At 41.4% G+C, this 26,469-nt stretch overlaps 1 protein-coding gene across 1 annotated transcript in view; it reads right to left on the reverse strand.

Annotated features, from left to right (window-relative positions):
- LOC120730432 (deleted in malignant brain tumors 1 protein-like) overlaps nt 1–26,469 on the reverse strand; it is a 390,545-nt gene that overhangs the window by 45,882 nt on the left and 318,194 nt on the right. Inside the window, exons 19-25 of the mRNA XM_040026837.1 lie at nt 18,965–19,252; nt 16,072–16,377; nt 15,724–15,993; nt 13,606–13,911; nt 13,243–13,527; nt 8,383–8,688; nt 8,022–8,306 (exon numbers count right to left, since the gene is read on the reverse strand). Of these exons, the coding sequence (XP_039882771.1) occupies nt 8,022–8,306; nt 8,383–8,688; nt 13,243–13,527; nt 13,606–13,911; nt 15,724–15,993; nt 16,072–16,377; nt 18,965–19,252 (2,046 nt within the window). The remainder of the gene's footprint in view (nt 1–8,021; nt 8,307–8,382; nt 8,689–13,242; nt 13,528–13,605; nt 13,912–15,723; nt 15,994–16,071; nt 16,378–18,964; nt 19,253–26,469) is intronic.

Consider the following 26,469-nt stretch of genomic DNA (forward strand, 5'->3'; position numbering starts at 1 on the left):
ATTTTGAAAAGGCTTTTTCTATATCACAAGAAACTTTCTGAGTGATCAATAAAGGTAGCATTTGTAGGGGATATAATAAACGCGGGAGAATACTCATTTTGATTAAATTCACACGCCCCATAAGAGAAAGCGGCAGTTTTTGCCATCTATCTAAATCTTTTTTTAATTTTTATTATAACGGGTGATAAGTTCAGTTTCCATAAATCTTTAAGAACTGGTGGAATGCTTAGCCCAAGGTATGAAAAGCCGCTGGGGGACCATTGAAAGGGATTAGAGATATCTGGCAAAGAGTTAATCTGATCACCCAGCGGCATAACTTCTGATTTCCCAAAATTAATTCTGTAACCAGAGAATGAGCTGAACTCATGTATGGCAGACATAATAGCTGGTATTGATTGTTCTGGTTTTGATAAGAACAGCAAAATATCGTCAGCATACAATGCTATCTTATGATTTGTTCCACCCACTGTTATACCATGTACATCTTGGTGCTGGCGAATAGCCTCAGCTAGAGGTTCAAGTGCTAATGCAAAGAGGAGAGGGGACAGAGGACAGCCTTGCCTCGTACCTCTTTGCAATGGAAACGCTGAAGATTGTACACCATTAGTTATGACACAAGCTTCTGGAAGTTTGTAGATAGTTTTAATCCATGCAATAAAACCCTCGCCTAAGCCAAATCTCTCTAATACATTAAATAGATATGTCCACTCGATTCTGTCAAATGCCTTTTCGGCATCTAAAGATATAACATAGGCTTTATGATTTGTCTGATTCGAGTATTGTATAATATTTAATAGTCGTCTAATATTTGTAGATGAGAAACGATTTTGGATAAAGCCTGTTTGATCAGGGTTTATGAGCAGTGGGAGAATGCCCTCAAGCCTCCTTACTAATAGCTTGGAGAGTAATTTAGCATCGACATTGATGAGACTGATCGGTCTGTATGATTCACACCTATCTGGAGATTTATTTTTCTTTAGAATTAACAAAATATTAGCCTGTCTGAGTGTTGGGGGCAATTGTTTATTCTTAAAAGAATCTAAAAACATATCAGTCAATGGTCCTACAAGAAGGTGACTTAGTTTTTTATAAAGCTCTGGGCAGAAACCATCAGGCCCTGGTGCTTTTCCTCCTTTAAGGGAGTTAATAGCAAGGCGCACTTCCTCCTCTGTCACAGGGTTATTTAACTCTTTTCTGTGACTTTCTGATAACGATACAACAGGCACCTTCTCTAGAAATTCCCGCATCTTCCCATCTGTATTACTACACTCTGATGAGTATAAGTGTATATAAAACTGCTTCATAATTCGATTAATATCCGTTGTTTTATAATGCTTAACATGTTTATTATCAAACAGTGATTGTATAACGTTTGTATCTGTCCTGCCTTTTGCTATTTTTGCTAAGAGACGGCCAGGTTTATTCCCAGATTCATATAATTTATGCTTAGCAAAGAAAATTGCTGCCTTTGCTCTTTTAGTCAGTAATTGATTTAAAGCTGAGCGGGCTGCTTCTAACTTCTTAAGTATAGTTTTGGACCTGGAGATTTTAAACTGCACTTCTAGTTTTTGTATTATGTGCTCTAAATCGAGTTGTTCTTTCATTGACGTCTTTTTCTGTGCTATAGTGTATGAGATAATACTACCCCTAAGATAGGCTTTAGCAGTTTCCCACAATAAAGATGGGCTTACATCTTCCGTTTTATTAGTGGTCATAAAAACATTCCACTCTTTAGTGATATATTCAATAAATAAGGGGTTACTCAATAAATGAGGATTCATCCTCCATCGGCGGGAATTTGGCTCAAAATAAGGTGGGTGAATATTTATACTTACTACTGAATGATCAGATAATGGACAAGACCTTATTGAGCACTCTTCCATCCTATCCAACACCGTCCTGGATGACAGGAACAAATCTATTCTTGAGAAGCTCTGATGGGGGCAAGAAAAGAAAGTAAAGTCCCTATCTGTGGGGTGAGCTACTCGCCAGGAATCAAAAATTTCTAGATCAGAACAGAACTCTTTCAATCTAATGCTTCTTGGCGACAATTCACTCCCTGGTGGAGATTTATCAACCCTAGGATCAGGAACACAATTAAAATCACCTCCCAACACTGAAGAAATTCAACCTGCCAACACGGACGATGATGCAGTTCTACACTGCAATCATCGAGTCCATCCTCACCTCCTCCATCACCGTGTGGTACGCTGGAGCCACTATCAGGGACAAACAGAGACTGCAGCGTGTTGTGCGCTCTGCTGAGAAGGTGATTGGCTGCAGACTCCCATCTTTGCAGGACCTGTACACCTCCAGGACATTGCGGCGTGCAGCTCGGATCTCAGCTGACCCTTCTCACCCTGGACACAGTCTGTTTGACCTGCTCCCCTCAGGCAGGAGGCTCCGGTCCATTCGCACCAGAACCTCCCGCCATAAAAACAGTTTCTTCCCCTCTGCTGTTGGACACATGAACAATAACCATATGACTGTCCCCGCCACTAACACATGACCCTACGCTGTGTTCACTGTATCATTCCATGTTTGGCACTGATCACCACCTGCACTCATGTATATATCCAACATAGCACTCTTAATTCTTACTCTCATGTATATCTCATGTATATCTCATGCACATATCTTTCCACGTAGCACTTTTAATTCTTATCCCTACTTTTATTTTTTCCATGTCTATTTAAGTGTTATTTATGACACCATGTTTGCACTGAAGCACCGCAGCAATTTCCTAATGTTGTAAACCTGCTCAACATTTGGCAATAAACCCCATTCTGATTCTGATTCTGAACACCAAATATGGGGAAGCTATGGCTGAAACATGGGTTAAGAGATTGGGGGGGGGAAAAAAAGAGACATCTTCTGAATTTGGACCATAAACACATCCTATAGAAACAGATTCTCTAAATAAGAAACCGGATATAAGAATGTAGCGTCCTTCCTTATCTTTTATGACTTTTTCTATGGTTAGTGGCAACTTGCTATGGATAAGGATGGCTACTCCTCTGCTTTTTGTGTTATATGATGAGTAAAAAACTTGGCCAACCCAATTTCTTTTTAGTTTTGAGTTTTCCAGATCATTTAAATGAGTTTCTGAGAGTAAGGCAATTTGTGTTTTTTCCTTTTTCAAGAATGAAAGAAGTTTTTGTCTTTTAACAGCATTATTCAACCCTTTAACATTTAAAGAAATTATTTTAAGGTCTGTCATATCAGCTCAATCTCTTTTGTTATAGTTTCTTTTCCCCCTCTATTATAACATGATGTGTGGGAAACCATTTCTCGGAGTGCGCTACTGCAATTAAGCAAACAAATGTTTCCATAGGAGGAAATGCGGGTAATTTTAGATACATTATATAAACAAAAACATGAAAAGAATAAATAAATAAAAATAAATAAACAACAGAAACAATAACCACGCATATCAATGATAAAAAAAAAAAGGAAAAAAACAACCCCTAAAATCCCCCTTCCCTCCCCCCACAAAAACGATCCTACGATCCATCAAAAAAGAAAACTTGGTCTCGTGAAACCGAGCAAAAGTCACTGACAGAGAGGCAAAAAGGAAAAGAAAAAGAATGCTTGAAAATATATATTATATTATATTTTATTATATTATATTATATTTTTAACTATTTAAATATGATAAATTATATTTTAACTATACAGTTTTTATTTGTGTGCTTTCCCTTGGCGGCTCCACTGCTCTGTCCGTTTGGAGGAAGATTTCCCTCCTTTAAAAAAACACTGTGGAAATAAAATCACCTTCGCTCCGTTACATAGTGGCAGCATAGTAACGTAAATGGGAGATCTGCACAAAAGCCACAGTGAAAGCGACAGGGATTCCAACTGCCAAATGTTATGAAGCCACAGAACTTACACTAAGGCTACGTTCACACTGCAGGCGAAAGTGCATCAAATCAGGTTTTTTTTTTTTTTTTTTTTTTTTTTTTTGGACCCTATGTGACCCATATCCGATCATGTTATGACAGCGTGAACGGCACAAATCTGATATTTTCAAATCCGATCTGGGTCACTTTCGTATGTGGTAGGGGAGACCGGGGATAGTTGTAACATTTTTGACATTTCTGTCTGTAGCTTGGAGCTCTTTTAAGGTAGTGGATTCAAAATGTAATGCAAAGTATTTACATGTCTCTGCTATTAAATAGTGCAGCTATTTTCTCTGCAGCACAATTACCCATTGCATGGTATGCTCTCAAACACAAAGAGTGAAATGTTACAATTAACCCCATAGTCTGGGTTAGTTGTAACATACCCCGGGGTGAGATGTAACACAATGAAATAAGGGTACTGACAAAATCTTAAAATGTAATCTATTTTATTCAACACCTGAATGCACTTATAAACATTTATGTAGCTATTTGTGTGTTTGTGAGTGTGTGTAGGAGTGTGTGACAGAGTGCAGAAATATAGATTTTGAACATACTGTAACAAAAAAACTTTTCACCAACTGAATTTTTCAATAATTTTGGTTGGCCTTCATTGAGTCTTCATTGGCTCGGTGGGGATTATAACCGACAACTCTTGCCACATTTGAACATAATAATTAACCTGAAAAAATGTAGCTGTGCACCAGCTTCATCAAATGAACTATATGTGTTTTTGTCAAGTTTTTAATCACCATCAGAATCACAGTGGTGACAGATGTATGGCTGTCCTGGAGTGCAGGCCTCATGAGCCCACAGTGCACAGGTCAGGCACTTAACCCAAGCTTCTTTTGGCTTTGAGTTATTGAAGTTTTCCATGCACACAATACAGAAATTCTCATCAGCATCTGAGGAATCTGTGTTGTCCTGTTCAGTGTTATTCATTTTCTGATTTTTCTTTCGTGATGTGGAAAGTTTGGATTGTTTTAGGTTTGTGGGAGTGGATTTGCCTTGTTTCTGGCACAGCCTCTTCATTGGAAAACTTATTTTCCTGCTTCTCTGGTCTGCTTCAAGGGCCATCTTAACTGGTGTATCAGTGAGTATTGCTGTTTGTTTCCTTTTTCTTCCCGTTGAAGGGGTTTTTCTAGGTCCAGCTTTTGGTAAGGGTCGCACATGTTCTGGGTTAAAGATCAAGGAGGTCTGTGGGTTTTCATCACAGCCTGATGAGGGAGCAGCTTGGAGGTCAGTTGGGAGACTGGAGATGTGAGCATCTGGAGGCGTGGTCATGTCGTCAGCTGTAGGACTGGTGAGATGAGCAGCAAGAGGAGCGGACTGTTGGTCAGCTGGAGAAATGTCCATATGGACTGCTGGAGAAGGACTATCTGACCTGTGATGGAGCAAAGTCACTGTCCTCAAATATGTTTGGATTGTATGGCCAAATTCCACAGCACTGGAATCCAGCCTGTATATTCTTTGGTGTAGCTGCTGCTGGAAGTGCCGTCCTGACAAGACCTGGTATTTCATATATTGTCATGGTCTTTCCTGGATTCATTCTCATCCAGGAATCACTTGCACTGTTCACCATCTTTTTCAGTGGGCCATAAACACTCCTGTCAAGTGGTTGGAGTTTGTGACTGCAGTGAGGGGGAAATGTGAGCATCACAATTCCATTGCTCTTGCAGAAGTCAATGGCTGCAATTGACAGGTGTGAACTGTGGTTATCCATGAGAAGAATCACTTTTTTTTTTTTTTTTTTTTTTTTTTTTTTCCATTGCTGACCTTGGTGTGGTTTGCAAAGTGCTTTAGAAAGATGAGGAACTCTGTTTCTTGCGTCCATCTTGACTTATTTCCACTGCCAATACTTCCTACTGGCCCATCTCTGACAAAGTGGTCTGCATAACGTATGCGTGGGAACACAAACATTGGAGGAATTGTGTTGCCAATGGCATTAACTGCACATGCAAGGGTGACCAGTGAACCTCTCTCTGCTGATGTCATTGCACCAACTTGTTTAGTGCCACGTTTTGCAATCACTCTGTCCGGGGTTTGCACAGTTGTTATGCCAGTCTCATCAATATTCCATATGTCATTTGCTGTTAAGGTGTGTCTCTTTAGCACTTCATCAAATTTTTTGAAAACCATTGCTACATTGTGTTGATTAAAACTGGTGGCCCGTGCCAGACTTGTAGCCTCAGCACTTCTAATGGACAAAGTTGGGTTTCGTTTCATGTAGGCTGAGAACCAGTCTGGTCCAGCCCTTGAGAATTTGTCCCATGACTTTGGATATTTACATCCATGTTTCACTGCAAGCTGATATGCCAGTTCTTTTACCTGTAATTTTAATCACGAAATATGTTAGTATTTCTGATATACTATATTTTAAATTGCTACCATTACAAATTTCTAACTTTCCCTTGTCTTATCCTTTATTGCTTCCTATCTGCTTACCTCACGTGGACATAGTCCATAAAATGCATCTGCAGCTCTCATCAGGTATTCTGTTAATTCCTTCTCTTGTTTATCAGTGAAGACCTTCTTTCCACTATGGTATCCTACACGTGGGAGTTCCATTGATCCCTGCTCTTCCAGCTTCTTCCTCTCTTTACAAAATCGGTGCAAAGTGACATGGCAAATGCTATACAATTTTGCCACAGATCTGGTGGACTTTCCCTGATTTCTAACATCATTTGATGCTCTCTCCAAAATACTGAGAGGCACCCCTCGGTCAGTCTGTCTTTTCCATGACCTAGGCATACTGTAATTCAAAGAAAACACAAAAATATGAGTTAAAGTAATAGTGGGGTAAGTTGTAACATTTGCATGGTTGTTACAACTAACCCAGGCTGTTGCTGTTACAACTGACCCAGACTCCTATAGCCACGATCTAGCTTGCATTACAGCTAACACCTAAAACATTAGCACTAAAGACATGCACAGAATATATCCCCATAGACATACAAATAACATAATTTAAGTTTGATGAGTTTAACTGCAAAGCAGTTAGTGCTATTAGAAAATGAAATAAAGTCAAAAAACTTACTTTTTGGCACACAAATTAGTTTCTTTCTTCTAAAATTGTCTGTTTGTCGAAGGGTGCTGATTTTTCACCAGTGATAGAAGAACTGAATTGTGCATGTACAGAGGAAATCACATGATTTTAAACTTAGCCCTGATTGGAGAAATTAGAAGTGTTACAACTGACCCACGTTACAACTATCCCCGGTCTCCCCTACTGAATCCGATACATATCCGATGTTTTAGAAAACGACTGCTGTTTGAACAGTCATGTCGCATTAAATCGTCTTTTACGTCACTGACACAAAACAGACGCCAATTATCAGCTCCGGAGAAGACATCGCGAACGCTTCCTGGCCATCCAGTGTAGATGTTAGTCAAACTGTTGGGAAGACAACGTGAACATTTTATTTGTACTGTATAATCTGCAGATTCTGACAGAAATCTGCAACTATCCTTTGAAGCACCGCTCCTCTAAAACAGCAATAAAGATAATTATTAGGTTATGTACATTATGTAAATAACAAAATAACTTCAAGCAAAAATTGGGAAACGTAAAGTCCGAAGTCTTTATATTAAGGGCCATCAGTCAAACAGTACTGTTGGGTCTGGGTCTAAACAGAGCGCGTTGTGTGTGACTTCTTCTTTTGCGCATGCGGGCCGCTTTGAGTGTTCACACTAGAGCGCGTTTGCTGTCGCATTTTATTTGTAGTGTGAACAAGCAGACAAATCGGATTTGATCAAAAAATCAGAATTGAGCATCAAGACCTGCAGTGTGAACGTAGCCTTAGACTCTGCTGTGTGACTTTGATGATACTAAAAAAAAAAAAAAAAAAAGCCCAGGTGATCTGTTCAAATACGTAGACATTAGTTTGTTAGTTCCCTTCATAATGACAATTAAAGAAGCTGCTGTTGAAATGTAGTAGAAGGATCCTGAAAGAGATGTGAGAGAGATGTAGTGGCTGATGAAGATGGACAGACATAAAAAAGCAGAGGATTTCTGAAGCACTGCCAGAGTGTGACTGATGGAAACAGTCTGCTGCTATCTTTTGCAGCTTGGTACATTTCTGTCAAATATGAAGTTATGGATGATTTCATCAATAAGATTACCTGAGCAAGTGATATTCAGGATGAAGTGATTGTAATCCGATATTGCACATTCTCTCAGAAGACATCCTGGCTGAACACAGTAAGGACTGATACTCCATTTAGATCTCCATGTGGACTCCTTCTTCTGTGTGACAGAAACAGCTGAGCCACAGTCTAGATGGTAACAGAGTAAAACTGCCTTCTTAAGGGACCAGAGAAGGTCATATACTGGTCTCCACTCTCCCAGATATTTCAGCTCCAGTGTTCCTGCACAGTGACTGGCTCCTCCCACCAACCTGACAGGCTCTAATGGAAAGCAAAGAGCCATCAGTCAAAGAATAAAGTAAGTTTGAACTACAAAGCTGCAGCTCCTCTCTTTTACCTGAGCAGGTGAGTCCAACAGTTTTGCCAGGTGAGCAGCTGTTTCTAGCTGAGCCTGAGCTTCTACAGTCCAGGAGAGCAGACTCATGGCCTCCACACTGGAACTCTTTGCTCCACACTGGAGCCTCCACTTCTCCATAGAGCGCCCCCTGGAGGACTGAAAGAGGCCCACAGCCGAGCTCCCTACAGACCACCTCTGCATCCTGCTGGTCAAAGTCAGCTTCACACACTGAGGACCAGCTCTGGTTAGACTTCACCTCCAGTCTGCCTGAACACAGACTGGAACCATTCAGCAGCCTGACAGAGTCTGGAGACATCAGAGAAGATCAGTTCATTCCACACACTCCTGTGTTCTTCTGTGTTTATTCAACACATTAATACAAAGTCATGTATGTAGACTATTATTTAGAATATAATAGAATCATTGTACAGCTACAGCATCTGACCCAGTGTTTGTGCTACTGGTTAATTAATGTTCTTTCGTTTAGTGTTATTCATGGTTCAGTTTCCCTGTTTTTTCATACTGTAGTCATTTCCATTTATAGTTCTTAGTTATGGTTGTTTTGTTCTCTCATGTATCGCTGTGTGGTTCAGTTCAGGAAAAGTTTAACTCAAAGAGGCAGCTTTTACTTGTTGTGACCAAAAAAAATTAAAAACATTAGATGCAAGAAAATAACCCGAAACTGAAACCTGGAAACTAGAACTAGGAACAGACTAGGAATCTCCAAAAGTTGATTCAATTCATCTGGACGTAGCATTTTCAGTGGGAGAAACGTTTTGTCACTCATCCAAGTGACTTCTTCAGTCTCAGCTGACAGCAGGTTTCCCCAATCTTATAAACAGTACATTTGCATAATGACTGAAACCAGCCCACTGAAGGAACAATGGGCTGGGAGGTCGGGAACTGATCTAATGGATTGCATTTATATAGCGCTTTTCGGGACCCCTCAAAGCGCTTTACAATACCACTATTCATTCACTCTCACATTCATACACTGGTGAAGGCAAGCTATAGTTGTAGCCAAGACACAGGTACTCAATATGCGTACTTGCGTTCTCGTGCACTCGTGATACGTCATCAGTCGGAGACCAAGTACTGTTCCAATTCAAAGTACGCATCAAGCCGAGAACGTGAAAAATTCCCGGATGTGTTCCCCCTTCCGCCTGTTTTATCGAGCATTCATTGGTGGTGACTTGTGTGTCCTTGGTACAGCTAAATATCCCAGAATGCATTTCGTCCAAAACCCAAACGCGGCAATGATGGAGGAGCGCGGCTAAAGACTTTTAAATATTACTCTTTCTGGGTCACAAAATAAACTTTTAAGTTATTTTCAAGCGAGAATGTAGATGTGTAAACTTCAAATATCTGCTCGATTTATCAAGATATCATATATTTCCAAATTTGGTTTATTTCTGTGTTTTATTTGTTCCTAAGTAAATCAGTTTGGCTGAGATTAAAGTTAAGCTTCATAACATATTAATCAAAGTTATTTTAAGAGGGGACAGTAGTAAAAACTCCAGACCTGTGACATCCTCGGGTACGCTGGTGTTCCAACTGTACAAATCGCGAGTCCGTGCTCGCGTTCTCGGCAAGTCTGGACTCACCAAGAACGCGAGTACGAGAAAGGGCCGCAGACACAGACTGGGAAAGAACAGACATGAGAACACAACTTACTGGGTGACTAGACATGACAGGTGGAACACAGGGGAGGCACAGTAACAAAAGCTAAAGACTAGAAATTATAAATAAACCACAAAATAACTAAGAGAAGTAGAAATACAAATGACAACACTAGGAAAAACAAGGAAACTGAACCACATATAACAATAAATCAAATAATATTAATTAAGCTACACACAAAGATAGGACCATGATAGTAAATCATGTTTCCTAGTTTAATTTCCAGTTTACTTGAAAAAATAAACATTCTCATGTTTAATGTGGAAGGTTAGATGTTTATACTGCAACTTGAATTCACCTCACATTTGTGGATCTGTGCGATAGTTAAATTAGTCTCAAAACCCCACTTGGGAATACAACCTGATCTGTGTGTATTGCACGATTTGTCAACACAAAGGTAAGATTTTGTAAGTGAAAGAGACATTATGTGTAGTTTTAGACATTTGTATCCAAAGAAAGGTTTTTGTTGGGGGTTTTGAAATATTTCATTTTTTTCTTATTTTACATGCATTCTGGTTGTTTAAATCAGCGGTCCCCAACCTCCGGGCCACGGACTGATACTGGTCCGTGAGTCGTTTGGTACCGGGCCGCGAGAGTTGAGGCTTGGACGTGAAATTTATGGTTTTCAGGGGTTTTATCGTTAATTCTGTCTTTTCCCGTGTTGTAGTTGTTTTGTTTTGAAATAAATATTTACGCGTTGCCATAGCGACCAGAGAGCATTAAGGGGCAGAGAGTTGGATGTTACTCTCAATGATGTTGGTGCATTTCAGGAGGACGCTGCTAATAAAGTTACACAATTACGCAGTGAATTCACACTTATTATTATATTTACAAAATATAGTTTTTGTCTTGGTTGTATTATTTAATTTTGTTGTATTTATCTGCGACACCTTAATGGCCTTTCCGTGAAAATATTGTCGGACATTAAACCGGTCTTTGGCGCAAAGAAGGTTGGGGACCGCTGGTTTAAATGATTTTTGTGGAATATTTGAGTTATTTATTACACTTGAAGGTATTCATGCTTTAATAAAAAAGCAAATGGAACTTAACAAAATATTTACATAAAGCTAATTTTCTGTTTCGTAAATCTGTGGTCTTGTGTGTTGTGTGGGTTGGAGGTCTTATTTACTCTTACAGAGACTGCTACTGCCAGTCTCCTTCCCAAACCTAGCAGATCGGTGAGCGTGAATCTGAGAAAGCCTGAGATAATTCTAAACTGGAAGAGCCTAGGTCTAAGATTTGTGATACAAGCCCTAGATTCAGATATTGTAGATGTTATACTTGGGGTCAGCAGTATAGATCTCTTTATATAAGAGAGGGACACATGTCCCCGGTTTACGTAAGCATCAGGCTTTCAAATGAATTAAACCTCTGTCTTGGTCTTTGGTTGATTAATAAGCTGGTGTGGAAGATTGCTGCCACACCGCCCCCTCGGCCTGTGCTTCGAGTATTCTGATAGTTAGTATGACTCGGGGGTGTTAATTCATTTAAACTAACATTTTCATCCTGCTGCAACCAGGTTTCTGTAAGGAAGAGTAAACCTATTTTGTTGATCAATTGTTACTTCATGTACTAACAGAGACTTTTGTTTTGTTTTTTTCTGTCTTTGGGATTTTTTTTTTTTTTGCTGATTTTTAGCTTGGTTTTTTTTTGTTTGTTTAGGAGCTGACACAGTCTCTAAGGGGATTGGAGATAACAGGAGGAGAGAAGCTGCAGAGAGGCGTATAAGACTGCAACTCTGCTTCCTGGTCCCAACTCTGGATAGTCACGTTTTTGGGGGTTTAATAAATTTGGCCAGATTTCTAGAAATGAGAGCCGCTCCACCCAAGGTGGGATGGATGACAGCTCTCCTAAGAAGACCAGGTTTTCTCCAGCAAGTTTTCCAATTATTTACAAAGCCCACATTGGTTTTTGGACACTCAGACAGCCAGCAATTTAAGGCAATTTTAGTGATGTTTGATTGACGTAACTGGGTGTCATTACTGCCGACGTGAATAAGAACTTTACTGAATTTACATTTGCCCATAGCCAGCAGTTTTAATTTCGCTCAATGTTGCCTGCTCTGGCCCCTGGGAGACAATTGACTATGGTTTCTGGTGTCTTTAGCTTCACATGTCTCAGAAAGAATCACCAGTTCCCATGGTTTGACGCAGTGGGTGTGTCGCAGAGTGGGGAAAAGTTAGTTAGTTAGTCACACGGTGCACCGGGGGCTTCTATTTAAGACCAATCTACCTCTGCTTGCTTTGTATTTGTGTCTGGATTAAAGCATGCACTTGTGAGTCCTCAAAAGTTCAACACAAATAATTGTACACATTTGTAAATCTTTGTTTACATTTGTGGATCATATCATACGCATATGCAACACTTTTGAAGCAAAATGCTATTTATAATGCAAAGACAGATGATCTGTCAATGAAACTAGTATAGATTTGATTATGTGCAATCATAAACATGCCACTATAGTGATATAACTTCAGAAACTAAACACAACTCACATACAGATGGGTTGGGTGGCCAAAAGCGTAACATACCAACAATTTGTCACATATGTTACATTTTGGGATGAGAACGTGATGGTGCTATCATATGTAAACATGCCACTATAGTGAATATACCCTAAGAAACTAGACACAACTTAAATGAGCATGTATATCTGATATGTACCTGCACAGGTGTGCTCATTGTGCTTCATTAACATATAGATCTACATCCGTGCTGACTTCTGTTCTAGTTCCTGCTCTCAGCCCAGCTCCTCTCCTGGAACATTTCCCACTTCCCGTCTTGCTCTCTGTTTTACAATAACAATAACCAGTTTCACTTCCTCCAGCCTTTTTGTTTGTACTTCTCCATAAACACCTGTTGAAAGCAGCAACTTGGAAAGTTTAAATCCCAACTCAAAACTCATCTGTTCAAATCTGCATATTCACTGTGAATCCACTGCTTTTGTTTTATTGTTCTTATTCTGCCATTGTTTTACTAAGTGTTTTATCCTATTGTAAAGTGTCCTTGGGTGACTTGAAAGGTGCTCATAAATAAAATTTATGATTATTATTATTATTAAGCTGTTAGGCTGAAGGAGTCCTTTCTGGCTGGTTGGTTGGCTGCTATTCTTGCTGCTATCTGTCACAGCTTGGTACATCTTTGTCAAATATGAAGTCACGGATGACTCAGTATGATTACCTGAGCAGGTGAGTTTCAGGATTTGGTCAGTGTAATGCGATGTTGCACAGTCTCTCAGAGGAGATCTGGACAGAACACAATCAGAACTGATCAACCACCCAGTTGTGCGTGAGGAGTCTACCATTTCTATATAAACAGCTGAGCCACAGTCCAGTTGTTCACAGGAAACAGCTGCTTCTTTCAGTGTCCAGAAAAAGCCATACACTGGTCTCCACTCCCCCATATGTTTAAACTCCAGTGTACCTGTACAGCGACTGGCTCCTCCCACCAACCTGAAATCAGGCTCTGAACAGAAAGCAGAGAGTCATCAATAAACAAATAAAGTGAGTTTGAACCAGATCAAAGCTGCAGCTCCTCTTCTACCTGAGCAGGTGAGTCCAACAGTTTTGCCAGGTGAGCAGCTGTTTCTAGGTGAGCCTGAGCTTCTACAGTCCAGGAGAGCAGACTCATGGCCTCCACACTGGAACTCTTTGCTCCACGCTGGAGCCTCCACTTCTCCATACAGCGCCCCCTGGAGGACCGAAGGAGGCCCACAGCCGAGCTCCCTACAGACCACCTCTGCATCCTGCTGGTCAAAGTCAGCTTCACACACTGAGGACCAGCTCTGGTTAGACTTCACCTCCAGTCTGCCTGAACACAGACTGGAACCATTCAGCAGCCTGACAGAGTCTGGAGACATCAGAGAAGATCAAACAGAGAGATCAGAGACAGCAGACACACAAGAAAAAGATGGCAGCAAACAACTATCCACTGACTCAAACTCAGCTCAACTCCAATATGACTTTTAGCATCACATTTACACTTTGTAATCCAACATCTGTTATTGCAGCCCTAGCCTACTGGGATTTTCCTTTGTGGGTGATTATTGATGATTATTTTTCCCTTTTCTTGTGGAACCAGTAAAATGAGTGCAACTGACTTCACTAAACAGTCAGCTCCGGTACCTGTCTGAGGGACAGGACATGGCCAGAGAGAAAATATTTTATATTTTAAGCTTTTTATATTTAAGCTTTTTCATTTGTCCTTGGTGATCATAGTGTATTGACTTTTATGTGTTCTTTTGATGGTTTTATTTTCAAATGTCCCTTCTGTCTTCTTGTTCACTTTGACCTTTTTATTGTTATATTCCACATCCACAGGACCTTTTAATGGTCTTCAGTGTTTTTTCAGTGGCCAAAGAGAGGACCGAGTGGAGGTGTATTTGCGTTCCTGGGAGAGCTGCAGAAAGGCCTCGGGGCAGGGAATCTAACTTCCAACTTTTATCAACCACAGAAAGCTGACTCATTCTATTTTATCCTTGGTATAAGCAAAATGTGCAAATGCAAGAAACATAAGAAACAACCATGGTTGTTGACTCCAAATCTCCCTGAACACTACGTCGATTTGAGAACGCAAGACCGAGAGAGCGAGACCAAGACAAGACCAAGACCAACGTCCGTCGAGACCAAGACGAGACCAAGACGAGACCAAGACCACGTAAAAGTGTTCTCGAGACCAAGACTGGTCTCAAGACATCCAACTCTAGTGTGTATGGATAATAGCAAACACTAAAATACATGTTTTGCATGCAGCAATGATTTTTTTTTCACTCAAATTTAGCTTTTCTTCACTCAAAATAAATTTCTCCTCAAAATGTAACACTTGCACCTGCAAATTTATTTTATGTGCGCTCAGAATAGTGGCACAAAAATAATGCCATACTTTTAAAGTAATGGTTTAACAACTGCCAGCTTGAAGGCCTGTGGTACATAAATGATTTGTCATGGTTTACGGAGCAGGTCGTGAGATGTTAGTGAAGGAGGAGCCAAAATGGTAAATGGCCTGTATTTGTATAGCGCTTTACTTAGTTCCTATGGACCCCAAAGCACTTTACACTACATACAGTCATCCACCCATTCACACACACATTCACACACAGGTGATGGCAAGCTACATTGTAGCCACAGCTGCCCTGGGGTGCACTGACAGAGGCGAGGATGCCGGACACTGGCGCCACCTGGCCCTTTGACCACCACCAGTAGGCAACTTGTGAAGTGTCTTGCCCAAGGACACAACAACCGAGACTGCCAACTCTTGAGCCACGATTGCCCCATGCGAGCAAAGGCTGATGATATCAGTGAGCGTTTATTTACAGTGCAGGATAACAAACAAATGCGAGAGCGAATTCATTACTAGTTAAGGTTTAAAAAATGGTTGGTTCAACAGAGCTCTGACTTTTTGTTAGTGTGGCTACAGTGTTGAAGAGAAACCTAGGATTATTTTTATTCCTCCAGCCTTTATTTTTGTACTTCTTTATAAACACCTTGGAAGGCTGTTAGGCTGAAGGAGTCCTTTCAGGCTGGTTGGAGGATGGTTTAGAGGATTCCTGAAACCCATGTTGTGACTGATGGAGAGTCTGCTGCTATTCTTGCTGCTATCTGTCACAGCTTGGTACATCTCTGTCATATATGAAGTCATTGATAACTTCATCAATATGATTACCTGAGCAGGTGAGATTCAGGATTTTATTCATGTAATCTGATGTTGTACAATCCCTCAGCGGAAAACAGTCAGAAAGAATCGACCACACAAATTTAAATGAGGAGCGTGCTGTTTGTATAGAAACAGCTGAGCCACAGTCCAGATATTGGCAAACAAGAGCTGCTTCTTTCAGGGTCGAGAGAAAGCCTGGTCTCCACTCTCCCAGATTTTTTGCCTCAAGAGTTCCTGCACAGCGACTGGGTCCTCCTACCAGCCTGACATCATCAGACTCTGAACAGAAAGCAGAGAGTCATCAATAAACAAATAAAGTGAGTTTGAGCCACATCAAAGCAGCAGCTCCTCTTCTACCTGAGCAGGTGAGTCCAACAGCTTTGCCAGGTGAGCAGCTGTTTCTAGGTGAGCCTGAGCTTCTACAGTCCAGGAGAGCAGACTCATGGCCTCCACACTGGAACTCTTTGCTCCACACTGGAGCCTCCACTTCTCCATACAGCGCCCCCTGGAGGGCCAAAGGAGGCCCACAGCCGAGCTCCCTACAGACCACCTCTGCATCCTGCTGGTCAAAGTCAGCTTCACACACTGAGGACCAGCTCTGGTTAGACTTCACCTCCAGTCTGCCTGAACACAGACTGGAACCATTCAGCAGCCTGACAGAGTCTGGAGACATCAGAGAAGATCAAACAGAGAGCTCAGAGACAGCAGACACACAAGAAAAAGATGGCAGCAAACAACTATTCACTGACTCAACCTCAACACAACTCAACATGACTTCATCATTAACAACAGAACTCATCTTTACATTGGTACACACTGGAGACTTGTTACCATCACATTTACATTTCATAATCTAACAGCTGTTATTGCAGCCCTAGCTGCAATAACTTCTTTGTGGGTGTGTATTATTGTCCCTTTCTTTAGTGAAACCAGTAAAATGAGTGCAGCTGATTCAACTCAAAAGTCAGCTTTGGTACCTGGCACAGGGACTGGACATGGCCAGGAAGAAAAATTAGTCAACATATTACTTTTTATTCTTTTTAATTTGCTCTTGGTGATGATATAGTGTTTATGTAGTGTGAAATAGTGTGTAGTCTATCAGTGTGTTCTTTTGATGGTTTTTATTTCCAAATGTCTCTCCTGTTTTCTTGTTCTCTTAGACAGTTTTATTGTTATATCCCACATCCACAGGACCTTTTAATGGTCTTCAGTGTTTTTTCAGTGGCCAAAGAGAGGACCGAGTTTAGGTGTATTTGCTTTCCTGGGAGAGCTGCAGAAAGGCCACAGGGCAGGGAATCTAACAACCAAAGATTGAGATTTTACTTTGTGACTTTGATCATACTGATAAGCCCTGGTTTAAGTGATCTATTCAAATATGTGGACAGTAGTTTATAACTGGGTAGACTAATGTTCCTGTTTTAATTCATCTCCATATTATTGCGTTAAGTTGCACTGGGTTGGGAGTGGTTGTGTGCGTCACATTTGCGGTGAGCCAATGGCTGTAATGGGGTTGGACTAATTGGAGGCAGGTATAATTGATTGCACTGATACGGTAGTCTACTTATAGCCCAAACTACAAACACCTCTGATGACACGATATGTTTGGGATGGATGGGTTGTGTGCTGTGAATTATATAGTGAACCGTGTTATTTTCTCTCTCTGTGCAGGCCAGGCCCTACTATATGCCGCAGCCTTAAGGCAGCTGTGTTGCAGAGGCCGGAGTGATCACTGGCTATCTACTTACAGGGTGGTGGGTCTCAGAAGACAAATGCTAAACCTGTTGAAGTTAACAAGGTGTGGAGAGCTTTGTGGCATAGCTGGCTCTTGCCTTGGACTGTGTTTTTACTTTATATGCAAATGGTACACTGGGCTGTATCTTCTTTTTGATCATTGTGTTAAAAATTTATTTTAGAATTTCATTGACTGTCATCTTTTTGCCCACGGCTGAGATGGTTGGTCAGACCTAGAATCTTTTTGTGTGTAACAAGTTTGCTAGTTTCTATCATGATGCCAAGTAAAGAAGCTGCTTTTGGAACACAGCAGAAGGATACTGAATAACGAGCCCTTTTAGAAAGGTTGGTGGTTTGTTCAGAAGACTGCTGTAAACCTTTCTGAAGGTAAAGGATGGAAAAGAGAGGACAGAGACATGTAGTGGCATGATGAAGATATTCAGACCGACAGATGATCTGGTAATGAAATTAGTGTGGGATTTGGATATGTTAGGTTTTGTATTGTTGATTGTCATTTATGCTTAGAAATATTTAACCATATATGCTTAGAGGTGTATAATCAATTGTGTAGTGATAGGACTGTGATCTTTAGCAGGCTGCAAAGGCTTGGTGTGCATTCTAGAGTGGAATGCACACCCACATCCTAGGAGCATAAGAGAGGTCCTATCTTCTCTTTGTTGATATATGGTATAGCAAACACACGTATATCTCTTTAAGTATAAGAGCCTTTTGTTCAGATGGACCCGCTAGACTCCTGGCACCAGCTTTGGGGAGTCTTCACAGGGTCACATCTTGACCTCACACAAATCACAAATCACACACACACACACACACACACACACACACACACACACACACACACAGGCAAGGTACTACTACTCTTTGTGTGTATGTAGAGTCATATGTTAATGAACCTATGCATATTCATGTAACCTCAATAAAAGAGCAGTGTTACGGGAGAACGGACGAGAGCAACTGGGGTCAAGCGAAGGAACGGCGTTTGTCCAGTTCTCTCCCGTGCATGAGGAACATGAAGAACTTTGCCTACTTCGTGTCTTGCTTGCGGTGTAATTATATTGTCTTCAACGTTCCAGCGAATAGGTTCAAGCTACAAACCTATCAGGATATATGCTAGCAAATGTAAACATGCCACTCTAGTGACATAGCCTCAGAAATGAGACACGACACAAATGATATCAGCATATGCAAGCAGTGGCGGTCCTAGCCTGTTTGGCACCCTGGGCAAACACTCCCCCTGGCGCCCTGTTAACTAATTTCACTTCCTCCAGCCTTTGTGTTTGTACTTCTCTATAAACACCTGCTGAAAGCAGCAACTTGGAAAGCTGTTAGGCTGAATGAGTCCTTTCAGGCTGGTTGGAGGTTGGTTTAGAGGGTTTCCGCATCTCAGCCATGTTGTGACTGATGGAGATGGTCTGCTGCTATTGTTCCTGCCATCTGTCACAGTTTGGTACATCTCTGTCATATATGAAGTCATGGATAACTTAATCAGTATGATTACCTGAGCAGGTGAGATTCAGGATTTGATCAGTGTATGCCGATGTTGCACAATCCCTCAGAGGAGATCCTGGCTGAAGACAATCAGAACTAATCTTCCATCTAGATCTCCATGAGAAATTGTGGCTCTTTTTAACAGAAAAAGCTGAGCCACAGTCCAGATGTATGCACACAACAGCTGTTTCTTTCAAGCTCCAGTCAGAGCTATACACAGGTCTCCACTCTCTCAGATTTGGCGCTTCCAGTATACCTGTACAGCGACTGGCTCCTCCCACCAACCTGAAATCACTCTCTGAACAGAAAGCAGAGAGTCATCAGTAAAAGAACAAAGTAAGTTTGAACCACATCAAAGCTGCAGCTCCTCTTCTACCTGAGCAGGTGAGTCCAACAGCTTTGCCAGGTGAGCAGCTGTTTCTAGGTGAGCCTGAGCTTCTACAGTCCAGGAGAGCAGACTCATGGCCTCCACACTGGAACTCTTTGCTCCACACTGGAGCCTCCACTTCTCCATACAGCGCCCCCTGGAGGACCGAAGGAGGCCCACAGCCGAGCTCCCTACAGACCACCTCTGCATCCTGCTGGTCAAAGTCAGCTTCACACACTGAGGACCAGCTCTGGTTAGACTTCACCTCCAGTCTGCCTGAACACAGACTGGAACCATTCAGCAGCCTGACAGAGTCTGGAGACATCAGAGAAGATCAAACAGAGAGATCAGAGACAGCAGACACACAAGAAAAAGATGGCAGCAAACAACTATTCACTGATTCAACCTCAACACAACTCAACATGACTTCATCATTAACAACAGAACACATCTTTATAACAGGAGATATGTTAGCATCATGTTTATATTTCATCTCCTCAGCGGTTATTAAAGCCGTAGCCTACTGGGATTCTCTTTTGTTGATATGTAGTATTGCCCCTGTCTTGTGGAATCTGTAAACTGAATGCTGCTGACTCCATTAAGTAGTCAGGAAAAAAAACACGTTGGGTCTTCATCTGTAACAAAACACTGGAAAACCATATACAACAGCTGAAAGACAAGACAAAGGAAAGTACCTAAATAAAGATAAAATGTTGCTATTTGTTTGTCTGTACAAGTGAGTGACAGAGAGAGAAAGTGAGAAAGAGAAATGTGGCTGTATATGAGTTTCTGTCATGAAGCATACTACAAAATTAGGGTAAGACATTGCAACAATGAACCCAAGAGCCAGAGGCTGACAGGAAAAGACCCCAGAGGCCCTGGCCGGCCACAACCACCCAAGAGTGGGGGGCTCTTTGCCTCCAGTGTACCTGCACAGGTGAGTTTCAGGATTTGGTCAGTGTAATCTGATGTTGTACATTCCCTCAGAGGAGATCTGGACAGAACACAATCAGAACTGATAGACCATGCAGATTTATATGAGGAATGTCTTTCTTCTACATGAACAGCAGAGCCACAGTCCAGATATTCACAGAAAACAGCTGCTTCTTTCAGGGTCCAGGAATCATGAGAGGCACACAATGGTCTCCACTCTCCCAGATGTTTTGCCTCCAGTGTTCCTGCACAGTGACTGGCTCCTCCCACCAGCCTGACATCACCAGGCTCTAACAGAAAGGAGAGAGTCATCAGTAAAAAATGAATTTACTTCTGGAAATATTTAATGTTAGTGCTGATTCTGGTTGTGTGATCCTTAATTTCTCTCTGATTTCTCCTTTTACCTGTAGAACTGTGTTTTCCCCCAACCTGGACTCCTGAAGAGAAAAAAAGAGTAAAAACTGTAAGTGTGAAGATGGAATTTGATTGGAGGTGAGATGAGGACAGTAGAGACAGTTACATTTTAGTAAATTTCTGGGACTACAGATGTTGAAAAAAGTCAATAGATATACTAAAATTCATTCAGTTATATCTAACCGATATAAATCTATATATATGTCTATATATAAATCTAACTCAAAATTTGAAATGACAACTTAGAATTCATGGTTCGTTTTAATGATGATTTGCTACAACTAATATATGCACTGTAATGCAGACAGTCTCAGTACATGAGGTCAAAGATGTTTCTGTTCTTTGATTTTCATATCCTGAGATTTTATATAACCATCCACACATATGGACAGATCTTAGCAGGCCAGTGGTTTCTGTCACGTCTGGGAGTAAGGCAGATGGTGAGGAATAAAGTTAGACTAGAAATGTTCCATCCATGTCACAATCACAGTATGCAGGAGGGTTAAACCAGTCTCTTTTGTGGCTTCAAGACAAAACATTGTAAACTGCTCCTCCTTTGAAGTTTGTGTGTTGTACCTTTCTGACCAGTTGATTTTGTACACTCTTTCAAGATCATCGAGGTCTGTGGACCAAATGCTCCTAGCTGTCCCAGGATCCACAAAGGAAATCAGGCCTTTACTGTTGCTGCTCCTAAACTGTCATGACCTCCCCAAAATTAGACATTTCTAAAACCTGTTTCAAAACCAACTTTTATTCTCTTCATTTTTGTGAAGGAACATATTTGATACCAAACCAGGACAAGATTGTCCAAAAATAATTTGATTGGTCAGAAAAACTAAAAGTCTGTGAAATGAAAGAGTTCAGAAGACAAGCATTTTCAGGAACATGTTCCTAATAGTATAACAGCAAATGTTTGTTCTGTTTGATTTTGTTCTGTTCACAAGCAGCTGATGCAGTCATTACAGAGCAGTCTATAAGTTTTTTTTGCAGTGGACTAAAGTTCATTCCAGCTGGTGGAAACAGCCTTTAGGTGTGTTCAGCTGGTTGTTCAGTGTGGGCTTTAGAGAGAGATGAGATTAGTTTTGTCAGAATGGAATTATTTGAAGTGCCTCAATTCTATGCTTTATATTAACTAAAATGCCATATAACCATATAATGTAGTATTAAGTGGACACAGCCCTGAAAATAAAGGCGTTAGACTATGTGTCCTTGGTGGGTAGAGAGCTGTAGACTCTTGCTCATGCTTGCCTGGGAGAAAGTAGATAACAGGGGACCATCTTCTAGTGGAAAGTTACTGAAACGTTGTTTAGACTAGAGAGGGACCAGCAAATTGATTGATTGTTTGATTGTAATTGATTGTTTATTCTGACAAAAAACAGGAATGGGATATTACACTGTTTTATGATGCATTATACTGCTGATTTATAAGAAATGTTGTTTTCAGAGAATCATGGTCTTATTTGTCTGAAACATACTGCACAGGAAGCCAAGGTCATAACTTAGGCTCACTGAGAGAGAGAAAAAATGTGAATGCTTAGTATGAAGGGGGGAGAAGCTATAAGAGTGTGGGTAACTCAGACATTTTGAGATTTGCCTGTGCACATCTCCCGTCCGGACGTTTGTAATGCTCAAAGTGTTGTATGGAATAAAGAGAATTTTATTGATTAAAGTGATTGTTGATTGAGCGTTAAACACAGAGTGTTGTTCTTCCTTCAGCCCAAAGATGAAAGAATTGGGGGTATTTAACAGTTTCCTTTAAAACTGGATTACAGCCTGCGTCACTCCTACATTTGTCATGAGTAAAAGCAAAGTGAGTCTGAATTATCATCACTGAATTTGAACCCATGTGACACTGCAGGAATCACAGTTATGTATCAGGATACATAACTGTGAAAAGAATAAAATCTGTCCTAAATTTTCTGAAGGATCTGAACCTTTTTACTTTTAATGTGTGTGTCAGAGTCCTACCTGAGCTCCGCAGCAGCAGCAGCAGCAGCAGCTGCAGCATCAGCATCAGCAGGTGATCCATGTCCAGGTAGAAGTCTCCCTGTCTGCTCTTTGTTCTGATCGTCACCTGTGCCATCCTCAGTGTTTACCTGTTGCACTTTTACTCAGCTTGTTGTCTCCACTTGAACTGAGTGCAGAATCACAGACAGTTAGCTCTGATCGATGATCAGCTTCTGCCTCGATTTACTTTCTCTTTAAGTTTCATAACATTTCAGTAAAGCTGAGCTGCTGAACTCTGAGACACATCATCAATCTGTGAGGAAAACCACAGGAAAAAAGAGGTGTTACTGTTGATCCATGACATGGTCACGAGGGAATACAATGATGTGTTGATTATTGTTAAATGAGCCTGCCTAACTATTGAAAACAGTACTATGCATCAAAAAAGAGAAATGTTGCTTTGTAAGTTCACATCTGAAGATCAATGTTTATGTAAAATCCTAACTCTGTTAGGATTTTACATAAACAGAGCTCCAAAGACAGAGAGCTCCAAAGTTGTTCCTGGGATCTGCTGGAGCCACCCGCCTAGTTTGGGAGTCACTGCAGCTAATACTCCAATTAATTTTTCTTAAAACACAAACTCACAACAAAGTAGAATTTAGAGAGGAATATTTAACCAATCTACTCCCTCGGACTCAAACCGTTTTAGTAGTATTTTCTCGAGATCTTCTCTGAGCCCTTGGTATTTCTCAAGCTTCTCGTGTTCCTTCTTCCTGATGTTGCTGTCATTCAGGACCGCTACATGGATCACTACGGCCGTCTGGTTCTTTTCGTCTACCACCACTATGTCTGGTTGATTAGCCACCACCATTTTGTCCGTCTGTATCTGGAAGTCCCACAGGATCTTAGCTCGGTCATTCTCCACCACCCTAAGGGGCGTCTCCCATTTTGACCTCGGGACTTCCAGGCTGTATTCGGCACAGATGTTTCTGTACACTATGCTGGCCACTTGATTATGGCGTTCCATGTATGCCCTGCCTGCTAGCATCTTACACCCTGCACCCTTTCCACAACCTGCACCTGGGGTCTTACTCTGTGTGATAGACCCCAGCCTCTATGGATCTTGTGCACAAAGCTTGTTCCTGTGCTGCCATGATTAGTGCCTCTGTGCTGTCTTTCAGTCCAGCTTTGTCCAGCCACTGGTAGGACTTTTGGATATCAGTCACTTCTGCTGTCTGCCGGTGGTACATACCATGTAGGGGCCTGTCCTTCCACAATGGTTCCTCATCTTTCTCCTCTTTCTTGGGTTTCTGCTGCCTGAGGTGTTCACTGAGCACGGGGTCAGTTGGGGCCATCTTACTGATGTATTTGTGGATGTTTGTTGTCTCTCCTGGACCGTGGTGCTGACACTCACCAGTCCCCGGCCTTCTTCCTTCCGCTTAGCGTACAGCCTCAGGGTGCTGGACTTGGGGTGAAACCCCCCAAGCATGGTCAGGAGTTTCCTTGTCTTGATGTCGGTGGCTTCTATCTCCTCCTTTGGCCAGCGTATTATCCCGGCAGGGTATCTGATCACGGGTAGGTGTTACCGTTCAGCTAACTTCTCAGGACTTGCCTGCCCCTCTGCAGGTACTTGGTGGTTGCAGCTTTTCTAGCGACCTCTTCATGGTTCCCATTTGCCTGTGGGATCCAGAGGTACTTGTAGCTGTCCTCTATGTCTGTATTGTTGCCTTCTGGTAGTTCGATCCCCTCAGTTCTGACTACCTTCCCTCTTTTTGTTATCATCCGACTTAATTTCTGCAGTCTGAACGGCATTCAAATGTTATTGCTGTATATCCTGGTGCATGGTGTGGATCAGTGAATCAATATCTCGTTCACTCTTGGCATACAGCTTGATGTCATACATGTACAGGAGGTGGCTGAGAACTGCTCCATTCCGTAGTTGGTATCTGTAGCCAGTCTTGTTAATGATCTCACTGAGGGGGTTCAGGCCTATGCAGAACAGAGAATCTCTTTGGTAGATCTTTGGTAAATCTCACTCATGAGGAGATTTTTGAAAAACAGTAAAATCCAAAAAAGGTGGAAGAGATTCTGCGATGAAGACAACAGGGGTGTATGACGTGGTCTGCCCCTTTCAACCTACAGCAGTGTTGGAACGGAGGAGAGATCGGCGATGGAATTATGACTCTTTAAACACCACAGACACAAGGAGCCCGGACCCTGATTAAAACTGACTGACAAATTACTTGTGCACATTTTTTATAACATTTAGGCAATTTCTTTACTGTGCATTAGATCCTCATTCTTCTCAGTAAGCAAAGATGATTGGACACGAACAAAAGAGGGTGAGGGAATAGCCAAGTGAGGATGCACAGTGTGAACTTGTTTCTTATTCTGATACTGGTCACATTATTTTACCATATAAAGCCCACATGGGTGACTGCTTCACACCACCCTATTCAAGCAGTTAAACAGATTGTAACTCAGGAAGTGGGGAAAGCATTCACACCAGGAGAGTCTCTCAGGTATAGGAAACTAGTTCTGCCCCAGGATGAAGGAGAGCTGTGATGTGATCTCTCAGTGGAGAGAGCTCACTCCATCCTCCCTATTCTGGTATTTTAAAGAGTAAGCAACCTAACTAATAGAGTTGCAAACTCCCAGCAAAAAATAAAAAAATAAAAAATAGGGAACCACCCTCCACCTCATGATGCTTAATCGACGTAATCAACTTTAATTTGATGCAGTGTGAAAAAAATGCCCAGAAATAAATTATTTTTCAAGAATAATTAAATAGATTCAACATCTTTCTTCAAGAGAATTGCAGACTGCACAGATGGTATCTTCCCAAAGGAAAAAGTACTATAGCTTACTAGGGTATATTAGACTTAATAGTCACTATATACAGTAATGGACTTCTATTCATTTTACATCAGATTAAAACTTTGGGTGTAAGATTCAGATAATTATTTATTAAAAGCTAGACATTTTAAATGAGAATAAGAAAGAAAAGTATGTCTTTGTGCCCCCTTTTCCCTGTTAATGCCCTATCGCGCCCCCCCCGGCTAAACTTTGCTAGATCCGCCCCTGCACAGTTACCAGCCGTCAGCTACGTAGAAAAAGATCCTGGTGTAGAAAGTAATATTAAATAAATTCTAACAACAGCTTATCAAGCTTAAACGTGCTGCTGTTGTTCAGCCGCTGGTTTCCTCTTTCTGGCGCAAAGTGGGCAATAAACAAACAAGAAAAACGGACTTGCGACAGAAAAGCCGATCAGCTGATCATTGATCAGTTTCATGATAGAAGTAGCAGCAGGAGACGGAGGGGGAGGCAGTCGCTCCATATATCGCTGTTAAGCTTAACGTGGGAATGCTTTACAAACACTCAGAGATGAACTTACACACTTGCTTTACTTCTCTCTGGGATAACTTCCTCGGAGATGAAATGCTGGTTTGGTAGGAGGCTACAAATACACACAGCCCTCTATCACGTGACCACATGCTATGGTTATGAGCAGAGTTACGCCATGTCGCAAGTTTTGTGAGGTGCTTTTTTGATATTTAATGGATCGGATTACATTTTTTATTTCTCTCCGATATCCGATCCAGTAATTTACGTCAGTATCGGACCGATACCGATACGTAATATCGGATCGGTCCATCTCTAGTCAATAGTGTTGTCCTGTTCTAACTGCTTCAATCTATCGCCGTCTTCCTGTATCTACAACTTGGATGTTGTTTCAGGTGCTTATAAGTATTTTGTCGCTAAGCAGTGACAAGATGTTTTCATGATAGTCTGTCTGGTTTAGCAAAACTGTGGATCTATACTCTATACCTTTGTTGATGATGTTGTTTTCCTGA

Source organism: Simochromis diagramma, unplaced genomic scaffold (genome assembly GCF_900408965.1).
Source record: "Simochromis diagramma unplaced genomic scaffold, fSimDia1.1 OVJJ01000293.1, whole genome shotgun sequence".
Taxonomy (NCBI): Eukaryota; Metazoa; Chordata; class Actinopteri; order Cichliformes; family Cichlidae; genus Simochromis; species Simochromis diagramma.